At 40.2% G+C, this 21030-nt stretch overlaps 2 protein-coding genes across 8 annotated transcripts in view; both read right to left on the bottom strand.

Annotated features, from left to right (window-relative positions):
- HSD17B4 (hydroxysteroid 17-beta dehydrogenase 4) overlaps window positions 1-7166 on the bottom strand; it is a 62981-nt gene extending 55815 nt beyond the window's left edge. The window contains exons 1-4 of the mRNA XM_059873628.1: window positions 7014-7166; window positions 4094-4147; window positions 614-721; window positions 25-84 (exon numbers count right to left, since the gene is read on the bottom strand). Coding sequence (XP_059729611.1) covers window positions 25-84; window positions 614-721; window positions 4094-4147; window positions 7014-7074 — 283 coding nt within the window. The 5' untranslated portion in view covers window positions 7075-7166. The remainder of the gene's footprint in view (window positions 1-24; window positions 85-613; window positions 722-4093; window positions 4148-7013) is intronic.
- Window positions 7167-18768: 11602 nt separating this feature from the next.
- Window positions 18769-21030, bottom strand: part of TNFAIP8 (TNF alpha induced protein 8) — a 55820-nt gene continuing 53558 nt past the window's right edge. For all 7 annotated transcript variants that reach the window (XM_059873822.1, XM_059873824.1, XM_059873820.1 and 4 more), the window contains one exon: window positions 18769-20661. In XM_059873822.1, the coding sequence (XP_059729805.1) occupies window positions 20096-20661 (566 nt within the window). In that variant the 3' untranslated portion in view covers window positions 18769-20095. The remainder of the gene's footprint in view (window positions 20662-21030) is intronic.

The following is a 21030-nucleotide window of genomic DNA, read 5'->3' as shown; positions in this document are numbered from 1 at the left end:
TCTACATGAATTAAGCAACTGTACCTATCCTCCCAAAAGCCTCAAGGGCTGTCTTCACAAGCTTTTCACCATCTTCCACAGAATCTGTAAGAAAAAAGTATAAATTCTCAAATAAAATTAACTGGATACACTGCACTTACAGGATATTAACAACTAATTCCACAGAGTTAAGAAAAATAAATTGTACACGGTCTCAGTGAAAACTAAATTTAAATCCAGCCATTATCTGCATGTGGCCTAAAGCAAATCCCACATGGCAAATCTAAATGGCACAACATTTGTGATTGCAAGAAAAACACAAAGCAAAGCAAGCGAGAGCTATCCATTCCCATTTAGCGCCTGAAAACTGCGGATGAACGGCTGCTTAATACTTCAATGTTAAAACATGAGATAAAAGAGAAGGGCATCAGTAGACAAATCTTAATTAAATGAGGCAATTGATGCACCTGCTTTTAGCATCTGTCTCCCCACTCCACATGATATCACACCTGTTTAATTTACATGGTAAAGTTAAGCTGGCTGTAATCTTTCACTAAGCAGCATCAACGTTTCATTTAACATGCCCACTATTCCTACAGATAAAGCATTACACTCATCTGGAAAAATAACATACCGTAATTGGGTACTGCTTTCCCTCCTTTTGCTCTGATTTCATCGACAACTTTGTCAGCAGCTGAGGAGCTTTTGCCATATCCCTTAAAATCACCTCCAAGATCATTCACTGTGCATGACAAAGAAATGAAATTTTTGTTGTTAACACTCAGACTTCATGGTCTGTTCTTACATTATTATCACACTAGAGGTTATAAGGAGTATTAATAAATCCAGATCCTGTTGCATCTGGATCTTACTGAGAACCACAGATGACAACAGAAAAATAGTATGACATATGAATATTTTTTAAAAGCAATGCAACATACATTACCCCTTTTTCTTTAAATAACATGGAAAACAGAAACTTTTTCCGCCCCTCCACCATATATTCAACTTGCTCGCCCTGCCCAGGCTATCTCTGTAATTGTGTTGTAGCTCAGAGACAAAGATCTAGATTATACCCCAATCACAGGCAATTTATTCAAGTCTCTAACTACTGCATGAACCGTAAGCAAGACTGGCAAGACTAATTCTGTTAATAGAGTAGCTCAACTGTTACTAGTCAACACCACCACAGAAGAGATGAAGCGGTTCGAACAAAGTGAGAAGTGCCTGCTCTGGAGCTTCAGATGCCGCTCCTGTGGGGTAACAGGCCCACCTGACACACACAGCTAGCTGTTCCGGGTTGCTCTCTGCACTGGGGCACACGTCACTAATGGCAGCTGGAATGTAATGTTGCCACACTCTGCTGCACTCCTGCACATCCCACAGCTTCACAGAACTACCAGGGGAACAAAAACACTTCCAAAAAATCCCATGAAAACATTGTATTTGGATAAAAATATTCAAAAAACTGTAGAAAGGTGTTTAAATAGGTTCAAAATGGAATTGTAAAAAAGTCAGAATTGACTGAATTTACATGCAACACTGATATTCTGCTAAACAGTCTTTTGCTATGGTGAATTCCAGCTTTCTGCCTTCTAACCTCAAGAAGCCAGACACAGTAAAATCCACAAAATATGCAGGATATTCTTGCTGGTCTTGATGAAAAACAGCAATGCCAAGTCTGTTGTATCATGACAAAATGAAATAGACCCATGTTGTGCTTTGTTTTTTTAACTCTCAAAGTAAACAGGAACATGATTTGCAGGACACACCACAAAATCACTCTGCATTATCCAGATCAAGATTACCCTTATCTAGATGAGGCTTTGCGTGCAGCACTTCAAGAGAAATGCAGACACGGGGGAGAAAATTTTTGAGTAAATAAAAATGCCAAAGTCCAGAAGTGAGCATCAAAAAAGGAGGGACATGTCAAAAAAAACCCAGAAAAAACAACCAAGCACAAACAAACCAAACACAAAAAATGTCCAGCTTAAGCAGGAAGTACAAGTACCTTAACAGTGATGCAAAAAATGGAGACAAAAATCTCCAAGCTAACAGATCAAGATCTAACAATCCAAACATGCAACCAACACAATTCAAGTAAAAAGAATTAAGGAAAATTTCTGAGTGTAGTGATGTGTTAGGATAGGCAGCGCAGGCAAACTGCTCAGTCTGCAACATCCCTGGTATTAAAGGAAAGAGAATCAGGAACAACACCTGGGAAAGAAGAGTGAACAATTTGGGTGGTAAACATATACAAACCATTCAGTCCTGTTAAGACCTTACAACTCTAAAACAGACAAGTTTATATATCCTTATTCCACACTTCAATAGCAATTTGCTGACAAAAACTTAATTAAATATTTTGTAAAATTTTCAGAGGTGGCAAACTTCCTTAGGCTGAGCACAGGCACTAATGGATTTGAAAAAAAATGAGTATGCAAGAAAGAATTGAGCTATTATTGGCTTTAAAAATAGTAACTTCACAAGTGTGATAGAAAAATGAAAAAATCCCCTAACAAAAAAATCAAGAATTCATATTATTTTAAGCCCAACATATAAGATACCTTCATTTCCATAACTTATAAAAGGGAACTTGTTTTAAAGAGACAAGGCAGATATGAGCCTCATATCTGCCTGAGTTTTAAAAAACTAAATATTTATACAAGTAGTTTCTCAATTCTTTGAAGTCAGATTTGTAAGACAACAAGAGAAACAAATACAAGCATGTAGACGTAATACTGCAAGACAAGTTGAAGTGTGGTGAAGTTTCCAAAAGGAAACAAGAAGCTGCCCTTACAGTCAATTCTTAACTTACTGTTTAGTTATTACACAATAAGGCCAAGAGATAAAGAAGCATTAGCTTGGTTGTGGTCAGGCAACAGAATACATTTTTTTCATATCATTTTGGAAAGTAAGGCCACCACCATCTACAGAGAGTCAATACAAAATATCTGGACTGCTTTAGTGACATAATTTTTGCTAAATAAGAACTCGATGTGAATTATTCATGCCCATACAGCAAGTATCAAAGATGGCAATTAACAGAAACAAAATAAGAAAAAAACCACACAGATTTTTTTTGAAGTTGTCTACACTCATTTTTAATCAAAGAATTAAAACCAATGTTCATTAAATTTTGTAAACTGAGATTGGCATTGTCATTAGAAAATTACAAACAAAAACAGTGAGCAAGGTCTTGCCCATAATCTCTTTAAGCATTGAATCTTGAACTCGTCAACAGTACCTGTACAAATTCCTTCATAGGCAGCAAAATCATAAAATTACGGAACCATTTAGGTTGGAAACATCTTGAAAGGGTAAGTCCAACCATTAACATAACACTGCCAAGTCCAGGAGTAAACCATGTCCCTAAGTGCCTTATCTACACATCTTTTAAATACTTCCAGGGGTGGTCAGTCAATCACCTCTCTGGCCGGCTCCAGTGCCTGACAACCCATGCAGTGAATAGATTTTTCCTAAGAGCCAATCTAAAGATGGCAATGCTGACTGCCAGTGGGTGAGTACCCAAAATACAACTTAACCTTAAGGACTGCCTTGTGATACAGCATTTTTCACAACTAAATATGCCCTGCTAAGGTTCAACAAAGGAACTACAAAACCACCAGATATTATTAACAGCAATTTGGCACTGACACCAAGACCAGATGGCTCTTCTGTCCCATGAGCTTCAGAAAGAAACAATGCTATTGAGTTACATTTCAGTAACTTCTTTCTTGGGAGAAATCATCACAAGACAACATATTCACATATTCAAATGGTCATACTGGAAGCTTCTGAGCAGAATTCACCTAAGAGAACACACTCTCTGGTCACAGATCGCAGTAAAGACTTGTATGCATAGATGAAAGTTAAATCTAGGAAATTATCTGACTCCAACTGGCTTTCCAGCAAAGGTAAGCCCTTTGACAAACTTGGGCAACTTCTTGCATAAGAAAATAAAGCTTAGAGGCAAAATTAAACAGCAAAAGATAAGACAGAAAACCATTAAATAACAAAGGTTACTGACAAAAAGGGCATGGACTGTCAAATGCAAGCTATGTGAAAAAGCAAAGGTTACTGTCTAGATCAAGTTAGTTAAGATAAAACTTACCAACTACTGAAGCTCCTCTTTCAGCAAAAGCCAGAGCATATGCTCTGCCCAAACCTAGTTTAAAAAAAAAAAAAAAAAAAGGGGTTAAAAACAAGAGTGAATTTGTTTCCTGGATCACAATTCAGACAAAAGCTACACAAAAATGAATCACATCAAGAAAAATGCACCAATTCAACACAAACACCTTGCAGGTTCAAAGTAAAACATTATTTCCCCCAGGAGCTCAAAATCTTCTATAAGAACAAAACATAAAAGTAAACAAACACTACATAAACAGTAAGTAAAACTTCCAGTCAAGAGAAAAAAAAACCCAAACAAACCAGGCTTACTCTTCGTTATCGGATTCAACCGAAGCATCTGGGAAAGCTGTATGCTGCTGAGTTGGTGCTTATGATAGAAAAATATATTTGAAAGGAAGAACCTTGAAGGTCCTAAGGTAACACTGAAGAAGGAGGGTATGTTTCAAGTTAATTAATTACACACTAAGTGAATAAGATACTTTTCTAGTTAAAGTTAAGATTTGAAAAAGAAACTGAACAAAATTTAACTGTGACTCAAGATATATTGACAAAATCATTCGGATACAAAGGACTGCCTAATTACTCAGTTAATCAAACAGATACATAGTTCACCTGTCCTAAGAGAAGACTGTCATTTCTGCATTATAAACAAAAGCAAGGGTCTTGAACCTTCACTCTGGCTTAGATTCTAGCGGTGTTTGGCATTCATTGCAATAAATGATCTACAGATATACTATCCACTGTACCAATCAAAAATTGTTGGGATTAATAGCACTGATTCTTTTTTTATTCATTTCAAAAAAATGGAGGCTGGAATGATCAAAAAATCATCAGTCAGAAGGAAGTTTCTCAGAATACAAACTACCTCTTTGCACCTCACTTGGACATTCAAAATTTCTCAAAAAAAAAAAAAAAAGGGGGGGGGGGAATAAGACCTGTATATACTGTTTTGAAGCACACTAATCTCACAGCAATAAGTTGAAAATTTCCTTAAGACTCCCTTAGGCCTCTGCAACTGAGAGTTTCACATGTGAGGTGCCTATACACCCAACTGCTCATACAACCCAAGTCCAAGAAAAACTTTTTTTGTTTTGTTTTGTTTTCAAAAGCCACTGAGAAGTGCACAAAACTCAGGCCATGCTTTATGAGCTCATCTTCTCAACTGCTAAGCAAGGATTGAACGTTTGAGAATCAAAACTAACCTTAAAAAAAAACCAAGATAGGTTGCATAAACAATGTCCAACACAGTAATTCACAGAGAATCTGCTCAAAGTGTAAAGAAACACTTTTCAGATATGTGTGTATATGAAAACAGGTATCACTTTTACACAAATTAGTGATTCAGATGTCTAAATAAATTCCCAGTTCTGATCTGTTCATCAGCATCCAAAAAATCAATGCTGAAAAACGATGCTATTAGTAGTACAATCTAACTATGGTGATGTAAATTAAATAAAGGTAAAATGAGAACTAATCTGTAAATAACAAGACCTCCCTTAATCTTGTCTTAAATTTAATCAATACTCACTAAAAAGCCGAAATAAAACATAGAAAGGGAATTTTCTCTATTAACAAACCATTTTCAAGCAGTCTAACCCTGTAAGTACAAGGGTCACTGTACACACACTTATGACATGCAACTTTTACTCAGTGCAATACTTTTTGGAAGCTTTATTACTGCCACAGTGACCTTGTTTTGCTATTACGCAAGGTCTTAACCTGTTCTTCAGTGAAACTTACTATATAGGGCAAAGGCCACAAATATAGATTTGGAAAAAGCAGAAAAGCACCATTAAAAAACCTGGTCTCAATTATTATTACGCTGGTCACTTTCAGGTGATGTACATGGACTGTTCAGTGCTTTTCAAAACATCTTCTTCACAAGACATCACTTAATCTAGGACCCCAAAATTACTACTCTGGCTATGTGCGGCACCACAAAATGAGAGTAAAACTCCACTGTGAGGAGGGCAGAACCTTTTCAGAGTATGGCTAAACAAGTTTCCTAAAGAACTCGTCGCAAACACAAACTTTGCCTCTCACGCATCCACACTGACAGCCCGTATTTTTGGTCAACTACCAGAGTAGGCAAAGGTCAAAGCATGGACGCAGAGAAAGAAAAAAAAAAAAAAAAGAAAAAAAAAATCAGAGGAAGAAACAAACAAAAAGCCCCAACCAACCAACCCACGCCATAACAACAAACACCAAAACATTTCCTGGCAAAACCAAGCATTCCACGGCAGAGCACGTTCCCCGGAGGGATCAAAAGACCACCAACAGCGCAGGCCAACCCTGCTGCGGGCAGAGCTCTCTCCCTCCCGCTCCCACCTGCCCGCAGGCCGGCTCCCGGGAGCAACGCGGGCCGGGAAGGCAGCAGCAGGAGGGCGGCTGCTTTCTGCAGCACCGATGGCACACTTGAAAGCCCTGCTGCAGCAGCACTGTGCCAAGACACACGGGTCACCCGCCTCAGACGCTACGTCCGAGGCTCGGGTGGAAGGAATCAGGATACCAGGACAGCGCTTGGAGGAGGACATCCAGTGCTGAGAGGGGCGCAGCGGTGCTGCTCCCCGCGTGTGTTTGAACAGCAGAATGCCCTACATTCGGAGGGGTTCCCATCGTGGGCAGCGCCGGGCCGGCCTCGGACGGCAGCAGGAGGCACGGCCCTGACCCCTGCACACCCTTGGCACGACCGGGGACGGCACGGACAGCACCTCCCCCACAGCCCCGCTTCTCTCCTCTGCGGAAACAACCCGCTTTCCCCCCCGAAGCCGGACCAGCCGCCCCCAGGGCACCTGCCGGGGCCGCGGGCAGCGGCGGCTCCGCGGAGCCCGCACCGCCCGGGCTTCCCCCGCGCAGTTCCGCCGTCTCCCTCGGGTGCAGAAACCCCGGCCGGCGCTCACCTCCTCCGGCGCCTGTCACCAGCACCACCCGCCCGTCGAACCTCAGCCCCGCGGCCGCCATCGCTCCTCTCCTCTCCGCTCCGCGCAGCCCGGCCCCACTGCCCGGACCCGGTCCCAGTGCCCGGCCCCGGCCCGCCCGCGGGAGGGACAACACGGGGCGGGGAGGTGCGCCCGCAAGGCGCATGCGCCAGCAGCGCCGCCCGCTGGGAACTGTAGTGTGCCATGGGATGGGCAGAGGAAGGGGAAAGGAAGCGGAGAGGAAGGGATGGGGAGGGGAAAGGAAGGGGTGGGGAATGGAGGGGCGGGAACGAGGGGATAGGAAGGAAGGGGGAAGGAGGGGTGAGGAAGGGTTGTGCAAAAGAAGGGGTGATATGGTGGGATGGGATGAGGAGAGGGAAGGAAAGGAGGGAGAGGAAGAGATGGGGAAAGGAAGGGAAGGGGAGGGGATGGGCAGGGGAAAGTGATAGGGAAGATGTGTGCTAATGTCTTTACAAACAATTCGATGCGCGGAAGTATGGGTGTTAACGTCTTTGAATTCGGTCTTAATGTCGCTATTAACTTCAAGCTGCAGGTTTGTGGCAGAGCCCAAACAGCTTGACTCCTGAAATAGATAAGGGTCTGCTCAAGCTTGTATTTCTGAACTTTGGGGTAAAATGCCAGGTTCAAGAAGAGAAATGTGCTAGGGGGTTCAGGAAGGCTGTACCTTCCTAGTACCTCAGGAGACGGGGGAAGAAAGAGGGCAACATGCGACCTGGAGTTTACGATAAAAGGAGGCTGCACCCTCCAAAACCTCGAGACCAAATCCTGCGGGCGTGTGCCCCAGTGAACTCTATCCTTTCATTGGAATAAAGTTGCAGGACTCTTCTGTCTCCTTTATGGACACTGGCTTTTCATAGCGTGATTTTCCATGCAAAAGGAAGGGATGGGCAATGGAGGAGAGGGAAGGGAGAAGGAGATGAGAGGAAGGGTAGGGGAGGGGAAAGGCAGGGATGAGGAAGAATAAAGGGAGAGGAAGGGATGGGAAAGGGAAAGGTATTGGTGGGGAAGGGATGGGGAACAGAGGGGAGGGAAGGAGATGGGGAAGACAAGGGATGAGAAGGGTAAGGAAGGGATGCAGAGGGCAAGGAGGGGCTAAGCATGGAGGCAATCGGGCCCAGGATCCGCCCTGCCTGGCCCTGCTTTCCCAGGCTGGCTGCTGTGAAAGATGGGAAGGCGCAGGCTGTCCTGTCCTGTCCGTGTGCCCAACGAGGCCATTGCTGGGCTGGATTGCAAGACCAGGCTACCCTGGCGTAAGGCATCCCGCCTCCGTTTAAAGTTAATCTACAGTTACTCCTTTTACAGTAATCTTGTTCATGGTGTGCAATTTTTCTCTCCCTCTGTTTTACAATTTCCCAATGGAAACACTGCTTTCCCAGAGCCCTGGGAGCTCTGTATTGAGCAGTGAAAGTGCAATACACCGCCCTTGCTTTGCCCCGCGGATTTTGGCTGCCCGGGTGCGGAGGGCGGTGCTGGGTGCAGGCGCCCCAGGGCCTGCAGGCATTCCCGGCCCAGCACAGCATTCCCACTGGATCCAAAGGACCCACTGCCAGGCACAGCTAAAGACCCTCAGATAGGGTGCCGGTGGTGCCTCTGGGAACGTGTCTAAGAAATTATAAAAGGTGTTTTACAGCAATTGTGGAAGAGTGGGGAAGCTGAGGGAGAAAGCCCTGCAGACACCCAGGCCAGTGAAGAAGGAGTCAGGGCAGGTGGTCCAGCTCCAGATTCCCTGGAGCCCGTGGAGAAGACACCCCATGGAGGTTCACACTGGAACAGGTTTGCTGGCAGGACTTGTGACTCCGTTGGGGGCTGGAGCAGCCTGTTCCTGAAGGAATGCAGGCTGTGGGAGGGATCCAAGCTGGAGCCCATCATGAAGAGCTGCGGCCTGTGGGAGTGACCCCGTGGTGAAGCAAAGGAGAACGGAGTGAGGCACAAAGAGTAGCAGAGTGCATTGTGTTTAGTTGAACCAGCCAGTGGGTTAAGTACGAATATACACACTTAATCATTATATTGTTGCAGGTGTTGTGTGAGACAGTGTTATTCAGAATGTAATTGTTCTGGCATTTTATAGGGCCAATGCTTAAATCTAAGGGGCAGCTCAGGGAACAGAGGATTGTGTAAGAAATGCACTGAATTATTTTTTCGGGAAATCATCTACATATTCCCTCTGCACAGATGAACTTTAATTCATTATTAACCTTTCTTGTAAACTTTGGATTATTTTTGGAGCTAATAGAAAAAATGGTTTTGCTGCCTGGTTATTTTCTTGGCTATAAATGCCTTACTGTCTACACTAAAGAAAGGTGGTAGTTTCCTGAGCGACAGCTATTTGGAGACTTCCAAAATGTAATAAATTATATTTTCTGACCTCAAATCATCTGTAGCATCCACTCCTTTAGAAACAGAGGGAACAGAGACTAGTGGTCTATGATTTTCTAACACAGTTCGGCTTGCAGGGATTTGAAAGCTTCAACTGCAACTTACACTGTGGGCACTAGAGCGAGCCCGTGCTCTGGTAAGCCTGCCCTAAGTGCCCACATTCATAGTACCACCCACAGGGAAACTACTGGAAACGACAGGGGAAAAAAAAACCATTTCTGAAGGCAGCCAAGGGAAACTGCATCAGATAAATAATCTACAATAAATCACAAGTTTTAAGCTTGGGGAAATATTCTTGACTGTGCGCAGAAACAACCCAATGCGCTGAAGGTGTTTTCTGTCACAGCACTAAAATACCCTCAGAACTAATTTAGCTTCGGAAGTTTGTCTATGTCGTTTGAGTGCAGCTCAGTAGAAGAGCGAATTGCCCAGCAGTGAGAGGCCCGGTGCGACTAGGTGTGTTTTGCAGAGAGAACATCGCTGATTGTGGTTTGACTGTGCTGAGCTTGGCAGCAGGAGGAGGCTTTTTCCTGGGGGGGAGGAGGGCAGAGCATGAGTCAGATTGCAATTGCCCTTCCTGAGGAAGTAACAGATTGAGCCCTTAACATCTGCGAGCTTTGGTTCAGCCTCAACACTCAAGGTTTTGTTTGTTGTTGCTACAGTGTGGGATTGGGCTCCCACCTGGGAAAAGACAGGGAAGTGTCCAGGATGCTGTGAAAGCAGCACCTGGTAAAGACTGGAAATACCCACAAGGACTGAGTAATCATCCTTTTAGTACCAATTTTATTTGCATAATTCCCTGTATAACCGTATTAATCTAGAGCAGCTCAGATCTGTGGGCACTTCTATGAACAGGGCCTAAGAGAACTGGGCACATTTTCAGTGCTGATTCTGTCTACCGCCAGATCTTTAATGATCTTGAACAAGCCATTTCAGCTCTAGTTTTTGACATTCCATAGTCTTCCATCTCCTGCTCTGTATAGATGATAGGCTATTCAAGAACAAGACTTACTCTTGAATTTGCCTAGAAGTTAGTGGTTACATGGCCCAAATAAAATCAGTCCATGAGGTATTTCTATAGCAGAATTTGTTGTTTAGATACCAAATAAACAGGCCTTGTTAACAAGTCAGGAACTTTTACAGCTACCTTATTTTTGTGCTTAGAATGGTATTAGAATCAAGTGAGGGCTCACATTTTGACACAATTAAGAGTTTCCTCAACAGAATGGTGTTTTTTTCTGTGGAACACAAAATAAAGTGCACTAGAGAAGACAGTACATCAGTTCTATATTTTATGTTTTTAAAGTTAAACTTGTCTTTATTAAAAAGATGCAAAATACAAAGAACCTCTCTGGATGTAAAGGTGTTCATTGTGTTCCTTTAGCAGTCAGAAAGGCTTTCTTCCAGAAGTCATACAGCTATCAGAAAATATCTGTATCAGTCTGAAAAAGGTATGATGGGACTGCTGCTGTTTACCAAACTGAAATGATGGTAGGTGGAAACATGAGCACAGTAGGTGTCAAGCCACAAACCAAGATCAGGTGCCATAGTGAGTTTGCAGTGATTGAGCCATAGTGTGAGAATAATAGCAGGATATCCACATTCCAAACACAGCCAGACAGAGTTTAACAAAATAAGCCTGTTCAAAAAGGAGGACCAAAAATTGCTTTATTTTGTCTCTTAGTGAGCAGTGTGAACTAGCATACATTTATCATTAACGTTTATACTGACATTTCAGACATTTTTCCCTAGCAAAAATTTGCCAAAAACCCAACACAGTACCTTGTAATACTAAATGTGATGATTCTTTCCTGTAATGCTTCAATGCATGGAGCAGGTAAGTTCTTTCCATTAACAGTAAATTTTCGTGCTGTGCACTGAAAAATATTTGATGTATGTACTAACATCTTTTGGCTAACAGGTTAGATAATTTGGTTTGGCTTTTTTTCTTTTACAAGTCTTTTGTAAACTAGGGGCTTGCACTAGGGGCTCCCACAGTAGTGGGTACTGTGGGAGTCGTAATCCCATTGGAAATGGTTTCTACTGTCTGCTGCAGGAGATGGTGAGCACCTTGGAAACTTATTTAGGGGGAATAAAAAAATTGACAGACTTGCTTTTACTCTGTATTTTTTAACATTGATAAAAGATCTTTTTGGATCTTTATGGAGCTAATTTCCAAGTACTTTATTTGCTTGCTAAATGGTTTTGCTCATGGAGATTTGCAGAGGCCTATTCACTGGGAACAAAGACTTCTCTACAAACATGATTGAAGGGGAAGATTATTTCCTGCCATGACTGGGAACTAGATACTGAATCCATGTTAAAATCTGTAGTGCTTTTCACTGAATACTGCAAAAGTACAGCCTTCAACAGATGGTGCCTACCAATAGCTTAGTGCTCTAAAAGTCCCTGGGTTGGAGAACACAGATTTTTTTTGCTGTGACCAAAGACGCCTTGATTGCAGCCAGGTCATCCTGCCCATTTCTCCTCTCCCTCTCTGTAGCCATTCTCTGGCTGCCAGTGCAGAGGACATTGATGGGTCTCAGGCCCTGAGCTGGTCACAAGTTATTCTCACAGAAACAACTTCATGGCCCAGCTCACCATAGTAATTACTCCCTTAGTAAAAGTGCTTAGATGAAACTACTCAGAAACCCCCACTGAAAAGTTCTTCATAGTTCGAATGTAATATTTCTTTTGATTAATTTCATCTGCAGTATATGAGCATATAGCAGTATTTCCATTCTAGCTACCATTCTCTTTTCTTCTTTTATTTTTCTGTGAGTCTGCAGCAATTAGTAAGTGGGGATTTTTTGCCATTGAATCCATTGTTTGTCACCTTCAGAACTTGAAAAGCAGCTTTCCTGATGAGATGTTGAGGAGCAGCCTACTGTGTAGTAAACAGTGCACACATTCTTATGCACCAACTGCAAATGTAAATGCAAACATTTTTATAGCTGTTGTCAACAACCCACATCACAGGAGGGCTCATATCCCTGTTTTGGCAAGAAACATTAATTTTGGCATTTGTTGCACATACCACTCAATTAAGTGGAAAATTCAAGCAGGGGGTACAAGTGGAGCGCTATGGAAGCTCTCTGTTTGATTCCATCAGAGACTTAGGATTTAAGGGAGACTGAAGCCCTAGGTCAGTCAGGGCTCGGTGGACTGCTGAGCAGGTATGAAGTGACACAGTAGTAGAACAAACGTTTGAAGCAGAAATTAGTTGCTTGTGCACATCTACAGCTTTGAAAATGCATCCTGTGGTGACAAGCTAGGGAGGTGCCAGCAAAAGGTTATGGTGTTACTCCCAAAACACAACCACACTATTTCATCCTAGATGATTCTTCATGAAAAATCCATTACACTGGTTCCCTTGAAGGAAAAAAAAAGGAAAAAAAAAAAAGAAAAAAAGGCAGTAAAACCCCACAAGGTCTAAAAACGAGAACTGAAACAAGAAGTAGAAAGACTAGAAAATAACCATATCTCACATTCTGTGGAAATCAGGTACATATTCACACTACTATCAAGTTACAAGTAAACAGATTCTGCGGAGGATTTGAATCTTTAATGAATAGATGGAAGACATGAAATGCTTCCTGAGAAAACTTGAGTGATGTGGTCCACTTGCTTCCTGATTTAACAACCGTACTGAGATTTAGAACAGCTAAAAATTCCAAGAGGTTCTGCTCATAGAATAAATCCAGGCATCTCCTTTAATGAACACAAAGTGTTGCAAAAAGGTAACGTACAAAAGGTAAGTTACTTTAAACTGTGCCTTCTAAAATGGCCTCTCAAGCTGCCACCAAAGGACATTTTACAGTTCTTAGTCTCAATCTTACAGAAGTTTTCTCTGTGCACAACATACATTCATTTCCCCTAGATTAACAGCAGAGTTCCAGTTGCATCTCAGAAATACCCACTCTGCCAGCTTCTCTCCCGACCATCCCAAGAATGCAAATGAAAGCAAAACACCACAGGTTTAAATAGTCTGTAGTCCATGGTGAGAATTCCTCCCCAACATAAGTAAAGAACAATTTTAGTCAAGAATACATGAAGTATCTGACTATAAGCAAGATGGAGAACAGTCAGTCAACTAGCTAACAACATAAACACCTTGTACTTCTCTTCAGCACTTGCTCTTCTAATCAGAAATGAGTAGGGAAGTCAAAACACCCCAGCCAAGGTTCTCCCAGCTCCAAAGAGTAGGAAATATTAGTTTTCTTTGATACTGTTTTCTAAAGGGCCTCATTCCCTGTTTCCATATTTTGTAGCATGAGCCTCTCAGTTCTAGTTTTGGGATAAACCATAGATTACAGTGTCATAGGATACTGGAACTGTAGGATTAAATATATTGTCGTACTCAGACGAGGTTAAATGCCTGGGCTTACAGCAGGCAGCAGTTCTTATCACAGTGTGGATGGCAAAGCAAACTTAATGAGATCTTTGTCTCATCACAGTCCTTCCTCCCAGAAAAGTGCTGAGCTTTTCTTTCCACATTTCCCTAATAGTTTCTCATATGATGGCACAGCAAATGTACCTTTGGGAGTGTCCATACCACTGAAATCAAGTTAGGCAGCCTGTAACTGAGACAGCTTTTTGGTTGGGCAAAGAGACTCACTTTAATTCCAAGGATGAGATAATTTTTTCATTGCTGAATTATCAAGATCCTTGAGATATAGAACCAGCTCTCTTGAAAGGAACAGCTGATCTCATGTCATGTCTGTGGACCCATGCACTTATTCCCCCTCTGGCTCAAAGCCTTGTGGGGTAATAAGCCAGTTGGCCTCAGTCTCTTTTATTTCTGCAACCTCTTAGTAGGCCAGCAGACCATACACAGTTGTGACTCTCCATAGAAATAAACTGACCCCCTAACAAACAAAGAAAAAAAAAAACCACACAGTATCTCCATTCCAGTCAGTGAAGTAAGCTGAAAGCATCAGCTCAGTGATTCTGGAATGGGGAAAGGCTGTTCTTTCATGTCACAGAAACCCTTAATTAACTGTAGGCTATCAACATCCAGGGGACTTTCTTCTCAGAACCCTAGCCAAGCCCAGCTACTGAAATAGATTCCCCAAATAAAATAGTAAATCCTGCTCAAGAAAGCCAAGTAGTTTTTCAACACTATTTGGTAATGGAGCATAACTAGTGCATTTGTATTCTCACACAAGAGAAGAAGGGTTGGTGGTATGCGGGCCCTACTTGAGCTGATTTATTCCAGCTACACTACCATACTCCCTGTATTAGAAAACCCTCACACAACTTAAATGTAACTACTTTTCATCCACCGTTAGCAGCATCTTGATCAGAAAAATCAACAGTAAATGAATTCTGAAAAAATGTACTTCAAAATGTCCCACCTATGTCTTGCAAATGAAGAGCATTAGGTTGTCGTGAGGTGCCAGCAGAAACTGGAGAACAACTGTGTGAAGAGCAAACAATTTTTCTCTTAGAATGACCTGAATTGATGGAAAGCCTCAGAATTATATCCACTAAGAAACCAAAACACCTAATGAAAAACCCCAAGCTATGTAGAAAGTATGATATGATGCACAAGGCCAGCTGCTGTTTTGTTTCTGCTCATATTTATGTGAACAATTAAAGCACATTTAAAACCCAAATATGTAATGCAAACTGAAATAGGAATTAATTTGTCATAAAGCCAAGGAAAAGCTTCAGTGTTAAGATTTTTAGAGTAGACAGTGGAAGGCCTTACATGTAAAAATAATTTAAATCTAAATCACAGTAACTGTAGGAAGCTCTGCCTTTGTCCTCCACCTACCATACTAAGACTTTCCCACAGGGGAGAACAACAAATAGCAAATAAGTTCTGATTGCTTGGGAAAGCTGGGCAAGCAAAGTACCTTCTTAATTGCATTATTCTTAATCATTAAAGTCTGCTTCTTTGTTTGATACGGTGTAATTATGGTACATCCCAAAGTTATAAGACGCCTCTTTTCAATTTGCTCCCTAATAGAAAGAAATGCCGTAAGGGATGTTTCTCCAGAAACTGGTGTTGTGCTAGCAAGTAGAAATTTACAGATGGTTACAAGATACACATCAGCACCTGTATTTCCCAAGCTCACAAGAAAAAGTGGGTATTGATTCAGGAGTGTCTTGCCCATAAATTTCAGCATTAAAATCAGAAAAGAGAACTCTAAATAGTATAACTGAATACTAAGAAAAGAGAGGTCACTTCAGCAATTTGTAGTTTAAACATTAAGAAAATTTGATTTGCTACGCAGGCTGAGCACTATTGTAATTGCAAAAGGAAGCTTTTTGACATAGTGTGTATGGAGATATTCTTCCTTTGTTTTTATAGACATAAAAAGAAATCCCATGTTTACTTATAATATTTAATACTATATATGAATTACAAAGTTGCAATATAATGTCAACTGCAGTGTGCAAAATTCAACATGAAAAGATTAAAATAGTAAAATGGATAATTATTTCAAAATTTTTTTCAAATTCAAGTTTTCTTGTTCTATTGGGTTTTGGCGTCTCTTTTTTTTTCACAAACTGGAAATAACTACATTACTAAGACGAAACTTTTTGAGTAATAGTCACAGTTTTGCACAGCAATTTGATTTTAAGATAAATAGGAAACTTTCCCCTCCCAAAAGACGTTTCATTTATGTGAAATGCATATTACAGAATTTTTCTGGATAATTATAATCTCTTTTGAGATTGTTATATCCAGAGCACAGATGTTTGCCACTTAACCATGAATGTTGGCTGACCTGCCCAGATCTCCATAAAAAGCAGTTGTAACAAATTTTTTCTGCAAATGGTTATGCAAACAGGAATCTTCATCTCATGTATATGAAGTAATACGTTCAAAAGCACTTCTGAGAAAAAAAAAAAAGCTCAGAAGTACATGTACTGAAAATCACACTGATGAGGGTATAGATTATAGCCAAAACAGTATTAACAGCTAAATCAAGACGTAGATTATTTTTTCAGAGATCAAATTACATTGCCAATGCAACCCTCCCCCCCACAGAAAAATGGTGTTTATTTGTGGGTTTTCATTAAGTAAAGCAGGTAATGTAGCCTATCAACACTTCTCCATAGATTACCATGTAATGTAATCCTGGGGTAAAAACAGTAGGAGAGGAGTTGATCTGTCTTTTAAGTGTCAGCTGCTCAGAATGGCTGCAAAAGGCAAAGGAAAGCTGTGGTAGGCGCTCACCAGACAGCCAACGCTCATCGTAGAGAGACCATACGAGCTCACACAATGTACAACTTACCACCCTACTCTTAACACTGTCCTCTCTACAATGAAGTGGGCTAGATCCCTCTCTGCTAGACCCTGAAAATGGGCACACTCTGGTCCCTTGAAGAGCTACATGCAGGATTCCAGTTTACCTTTAAATAGTCACATTATAGCCATTAGAACTAGAAGGGGCTGGAAAGTTACTGAAGCCAACTGCCATCACAATCAGTTCCCTGTTTTCTTGGGAAAATGTAATCTCACAAGGGAGAGATATGAGAAAGCAATTGGCCATCTCCTCACTCTATTGTTTTACAAGAATTTATGGGCGCGGTTGAATCTTTTTTTTTTTTAGAAGAGACACGATTTTGGAAAAAAAAAAAACAAAACAAAACCACCAATCTCCCCACATCAGTTGCTGAAAGCTTCCAGATTCCTTATGATCTCTGTACCCCCTAAATGAAGATAAATCTCAAGCCAAGAGTAAGGCTTGTAATTTACCCAATTGTGCCTTTTTGTTTGTCTGTGCACACAAACATAATTAAGGAGTGGCCAAAAGCCAAAAGCCTACACACAATGGCCCTGATAACCTCCCTATATTTTGTTTTTGTTGTATGGATGAGATCATGTTTGTTTACATCTTGTAAAATGTATCCAAGGTCTGACTTAGCACTTTTTCAATGCCTCTAAAAGGCTATAAAATTAGTTTTAAGTTAAAATACTTCAACATGTATTTTGATGGCATTAGGCTTTACATATTAACTAAGTGTTGAAAATAAATTAAAAATACGCATCACCTGAGGTACTGAGATTTAAATGCCCATTGTAAAATGAATCTATGATGACTGGATTTTAATGTGTTAATAATTATTACCCCATTAAAACACAGCATTATCAATTTTGCAATACAAAATTATGAGATTATGCTACCCATAATTAAACAGTGAGACTGTAACTTTTTTTTAAAATCTTGACAATGTCAGGTTTCTGCTAGAGGGTCAATGCCTTCATACAAGTGTACTACAGGCAAAAATGCTGTCAGTTTATTTTTGAATTTTCATAATTAAAGCTTATATTTATGTATGCTGCAGGAAAAAAAATTAACTGTAAAATTATATAGCTTGAGTGCTATTTCAGAAGAACATGATAGGTGTTTGGAAACCAAACACAATTGGTTTCTTTCATCATTATGGAACTCACTTTTTTGTAATTCAAAATGAATGCCAGACAAGAACCATTGTCACAGCATCTCAAAAGAATGTAACATGTAAGTATACATGTAAGTACACATGTAAGTGCTCATATACATGTAAGTAGGTGTTAATTATCAATGTGCAAAGATTATTTAAGCAGTTATTTTCCCCAGAGAAAATTCAAATTTCAGCAATCAAAATATTCTGGCTCATGGCCAAAGATAATCTTCTGTGCTTTACACAGCATACACATGTAATACACCTGGTTCTAAACAAGGCACTTTCTCCTCATTTCAGTAGCTGTTACCATTTGTTATAAACTAGGCTATTTTGGGAGAATCAGGACATAATTTAAAAACAGGATTTGTAGGTTAAACTGTTTTAATTTCTAGAAGTCCAGTTCCTTTTTATTCTCACCCCAGGAGGAAGAATTGGTATTTCTAGGCAGGAAAAGAAAATAAATGCAATAGAAACTAAACTCTTTACAATTTGAGCAATTTTTCTCCATGATGTTGTATTTCTATACATGACTTCTGATGCACAGAACACAACGTATTTGCTGTTTAGGCAAAGCATGGGAAGAGATCTTACATGATACTCCTTCAGATGTCAACCTAATAAGTTACTTCCTGGCAAATTCTGGTGTACTGTCCTTTCATCAGTTCCCAGCTGTTTCCAGACAAGTAGTACATCAATCTTCTCTCTCTGCTAACACCAGTGGCTAACATAAAATGAATTCACATTTTGAACACATTTCTCCAACAGGTTTCCAGGAATATTGAGAGCCTAATGACCAACCTAACAGGAATAAAACTTGAATTTCTCTCTTAAAAATCACAAGTAATACTGAAATTGTATGTCAGATGTTGCAATGCTTTTGTTGCAGGCACAATTTAGAATTTAAAATATGATAAGGGAAAAAAAAGACGAGAAGTTTGGAGTGCAAATATTCTTTGGTTTACTCATTAAAACAAAAAGACACAGCAAACAGCAAAAACACTGGCAATTAAATAAACAGCAAATTCTTTATATGCTTCCTAACAAAAAGTCTTTGGCTGTTTGAAATGTATTAACTTCATGCTTTTAAGTACATTACAGTGTCTAGAAAGTCACATATTTTATCCCCAATGTCAAGGCAGAGAGAAGATGAGGAAGAAAAAGAAGGATAAAAGGTAGGAAGTAAGAAAAGAAGAAAAAAATTTATTTAAAATTCCATTTTTCCATTAGTTAAATAGTATATAACACAATGATAACATTAACTTCTGTTTCTACTTTCATTGTATACAAAGCAAATTGGCTTGCAATTTATTTATCAACTTTGGTGAATTCACATCATCATACACATCAGACTAGTATATCAGATATACTGACTCACATCTTTTAGAAAAGAATTGTGACCCTTCCAACCCAAATGATTGATTCTATGATTCTACTAGCAGAATTCTAAAAATCTTAAGGAATTGCACAGAGAAGTCACTGTGTTTTATCTTATCATAGGCAGAGTGTACAATTCTGTACCACAAGCACTTTCTTGGGAATGCTCTTCCCCTGTTCGGCTATTTTCCTGTAGCTTATTCCTCAAATAATCCCCATGTAGTCAAAGGAAGCAAGCACCTGTGCAGGTCTATAAGGATCTCTACTTGGGAGATTCTGCCTTGCAGACAGGAAGTTTTCACCTCTGAGCTGGAGATGCACAAGCCTGCTGTTAAGACTCTATGTGACAGCATCACTGATTTTATTTAGAACTCAATGCTTCATAATGGCAACACTAGGAAGCTGTTATCTGTGCAGAGAGCATAAAAGACTATAACTGAATCAAATATGTCTATTTTACAAGTAAATGAAAGAAATTACAGAGTGTACCATCACCATGATAGTCTGTTACCAACATTACTGGATTCTGATAGTTTAGAATTAATTCTGTAAATCTATGAAAGATGTGGATTGTCTGACAGCATATTGTTTTGGTTTGTGTATCTATCTTGCAAGACTCTTACTCTACTTGGACCATTCTGTTTGATTGTCTTTATCAAGCTGTTTCCATAGGCAAAGCACAGTAAAAAAATCATGTGCAGTTTTTCTTCCAGATGGACTGTGAATAGCAACAGATAGCGCATAGTAAGAAATCAATTAATAAAGATATTTAGGAAAGATTTGTCATAATGTAAAAAAAACCTCTTTGCATGCTCCCTTATTCCTTCATAAATCAACAGTGTTCCATCTACAAATAACTCATAGGCAGTCACCTCTAATACAAGTACTTATATGTTCCCCTCATCTAGCATTTTGTTGACCCCATCACAAAGTTTCTGCAAATGGATTTTATAAGGTCCAAAGGGATTGTACAAGGCAGCCAAAAATTCACAATCAGAGAAGTGATCAAACACATTGTTGACGCGTCCGTGTGACTTCGCTGTTAGGTGACGCTGAATGATTTCATGGAGCAGCTCTCTACATTCATTCAAGAGTTTTGACAGAAAGTTCCTGTCAAAGGTATAATCCACCTGATGGAAACTGACCACGGTCTTAGCCAGCTGATGAACCTTCTTCTTGAATTTCTCCATCAGTGCTATTTCATCCTGATTAAATTGGTTGTTCCTGTAGAGAATTGCCAATTTGAGGACTATTTTAATGAGGTTTTTGATGATCTTCTCTGCTTCTTTTTTATTTTGTGTATATTCCTTTGTTACTCTGTAAAGCTCATCTAAAACATCGCTGCTTGTATCATCGATCAAAGTAGTTGCTATTGATTTGGACACCATTTTTCCAAGGATCTTCTTCTGGGCCTGAATGGCCAGGCTTTTGGAGTTGAAGACATCTGTGGCCACTAGGAGAAGAAAAAAGTGTGCAATCAGTACTTCTAAACAGACAGTCTCTGGACAGCAAGTTGAGGAATATTTCTATATTTATACATTCACAACAGTCTTACTAAGTACCACAAAAATAACGCAATGTAGTTGCAGGAACAACCCCATAATTAAATCCCTAAAACTCTCTTCTATTTTGGTTTACATTCTTTCAGACAGTTTTACTTTTGAGAAAATACCAACTGAACTTGCTCAGAAATGGTTTAGAAGCTCTCTCTGTATATGGATTGATTGAATTTCAAATTGAGGCAATAAAACTGCCCTGTTTCATCAGAAGAGCCACAAATCTAATCTGATTCTCACATTCATCATGAAATCTGAAACGAGGA

Source organism: Haemorhous mexicanus, chromosome Z, assembly GCF_027477595.1.
Source record: "Haemorhous mexicanus isolate bHaeMex1 chromosome Z, bHaeMex1.pri, whole genome shotgun sequence".
Taxonomy (NCBI): domain Eukaryota; kingdom Metazoa; phylum Chordata; class Aves; order Passeriformes; family Fringillidae; genus Haemorhous; species Haemorhous mexicanus.
The sequence above is the reverse complement of the archived record's forward strand: the minus strand, read 5'-3'. Positions and strand labels throughout refer to the sequence as shown.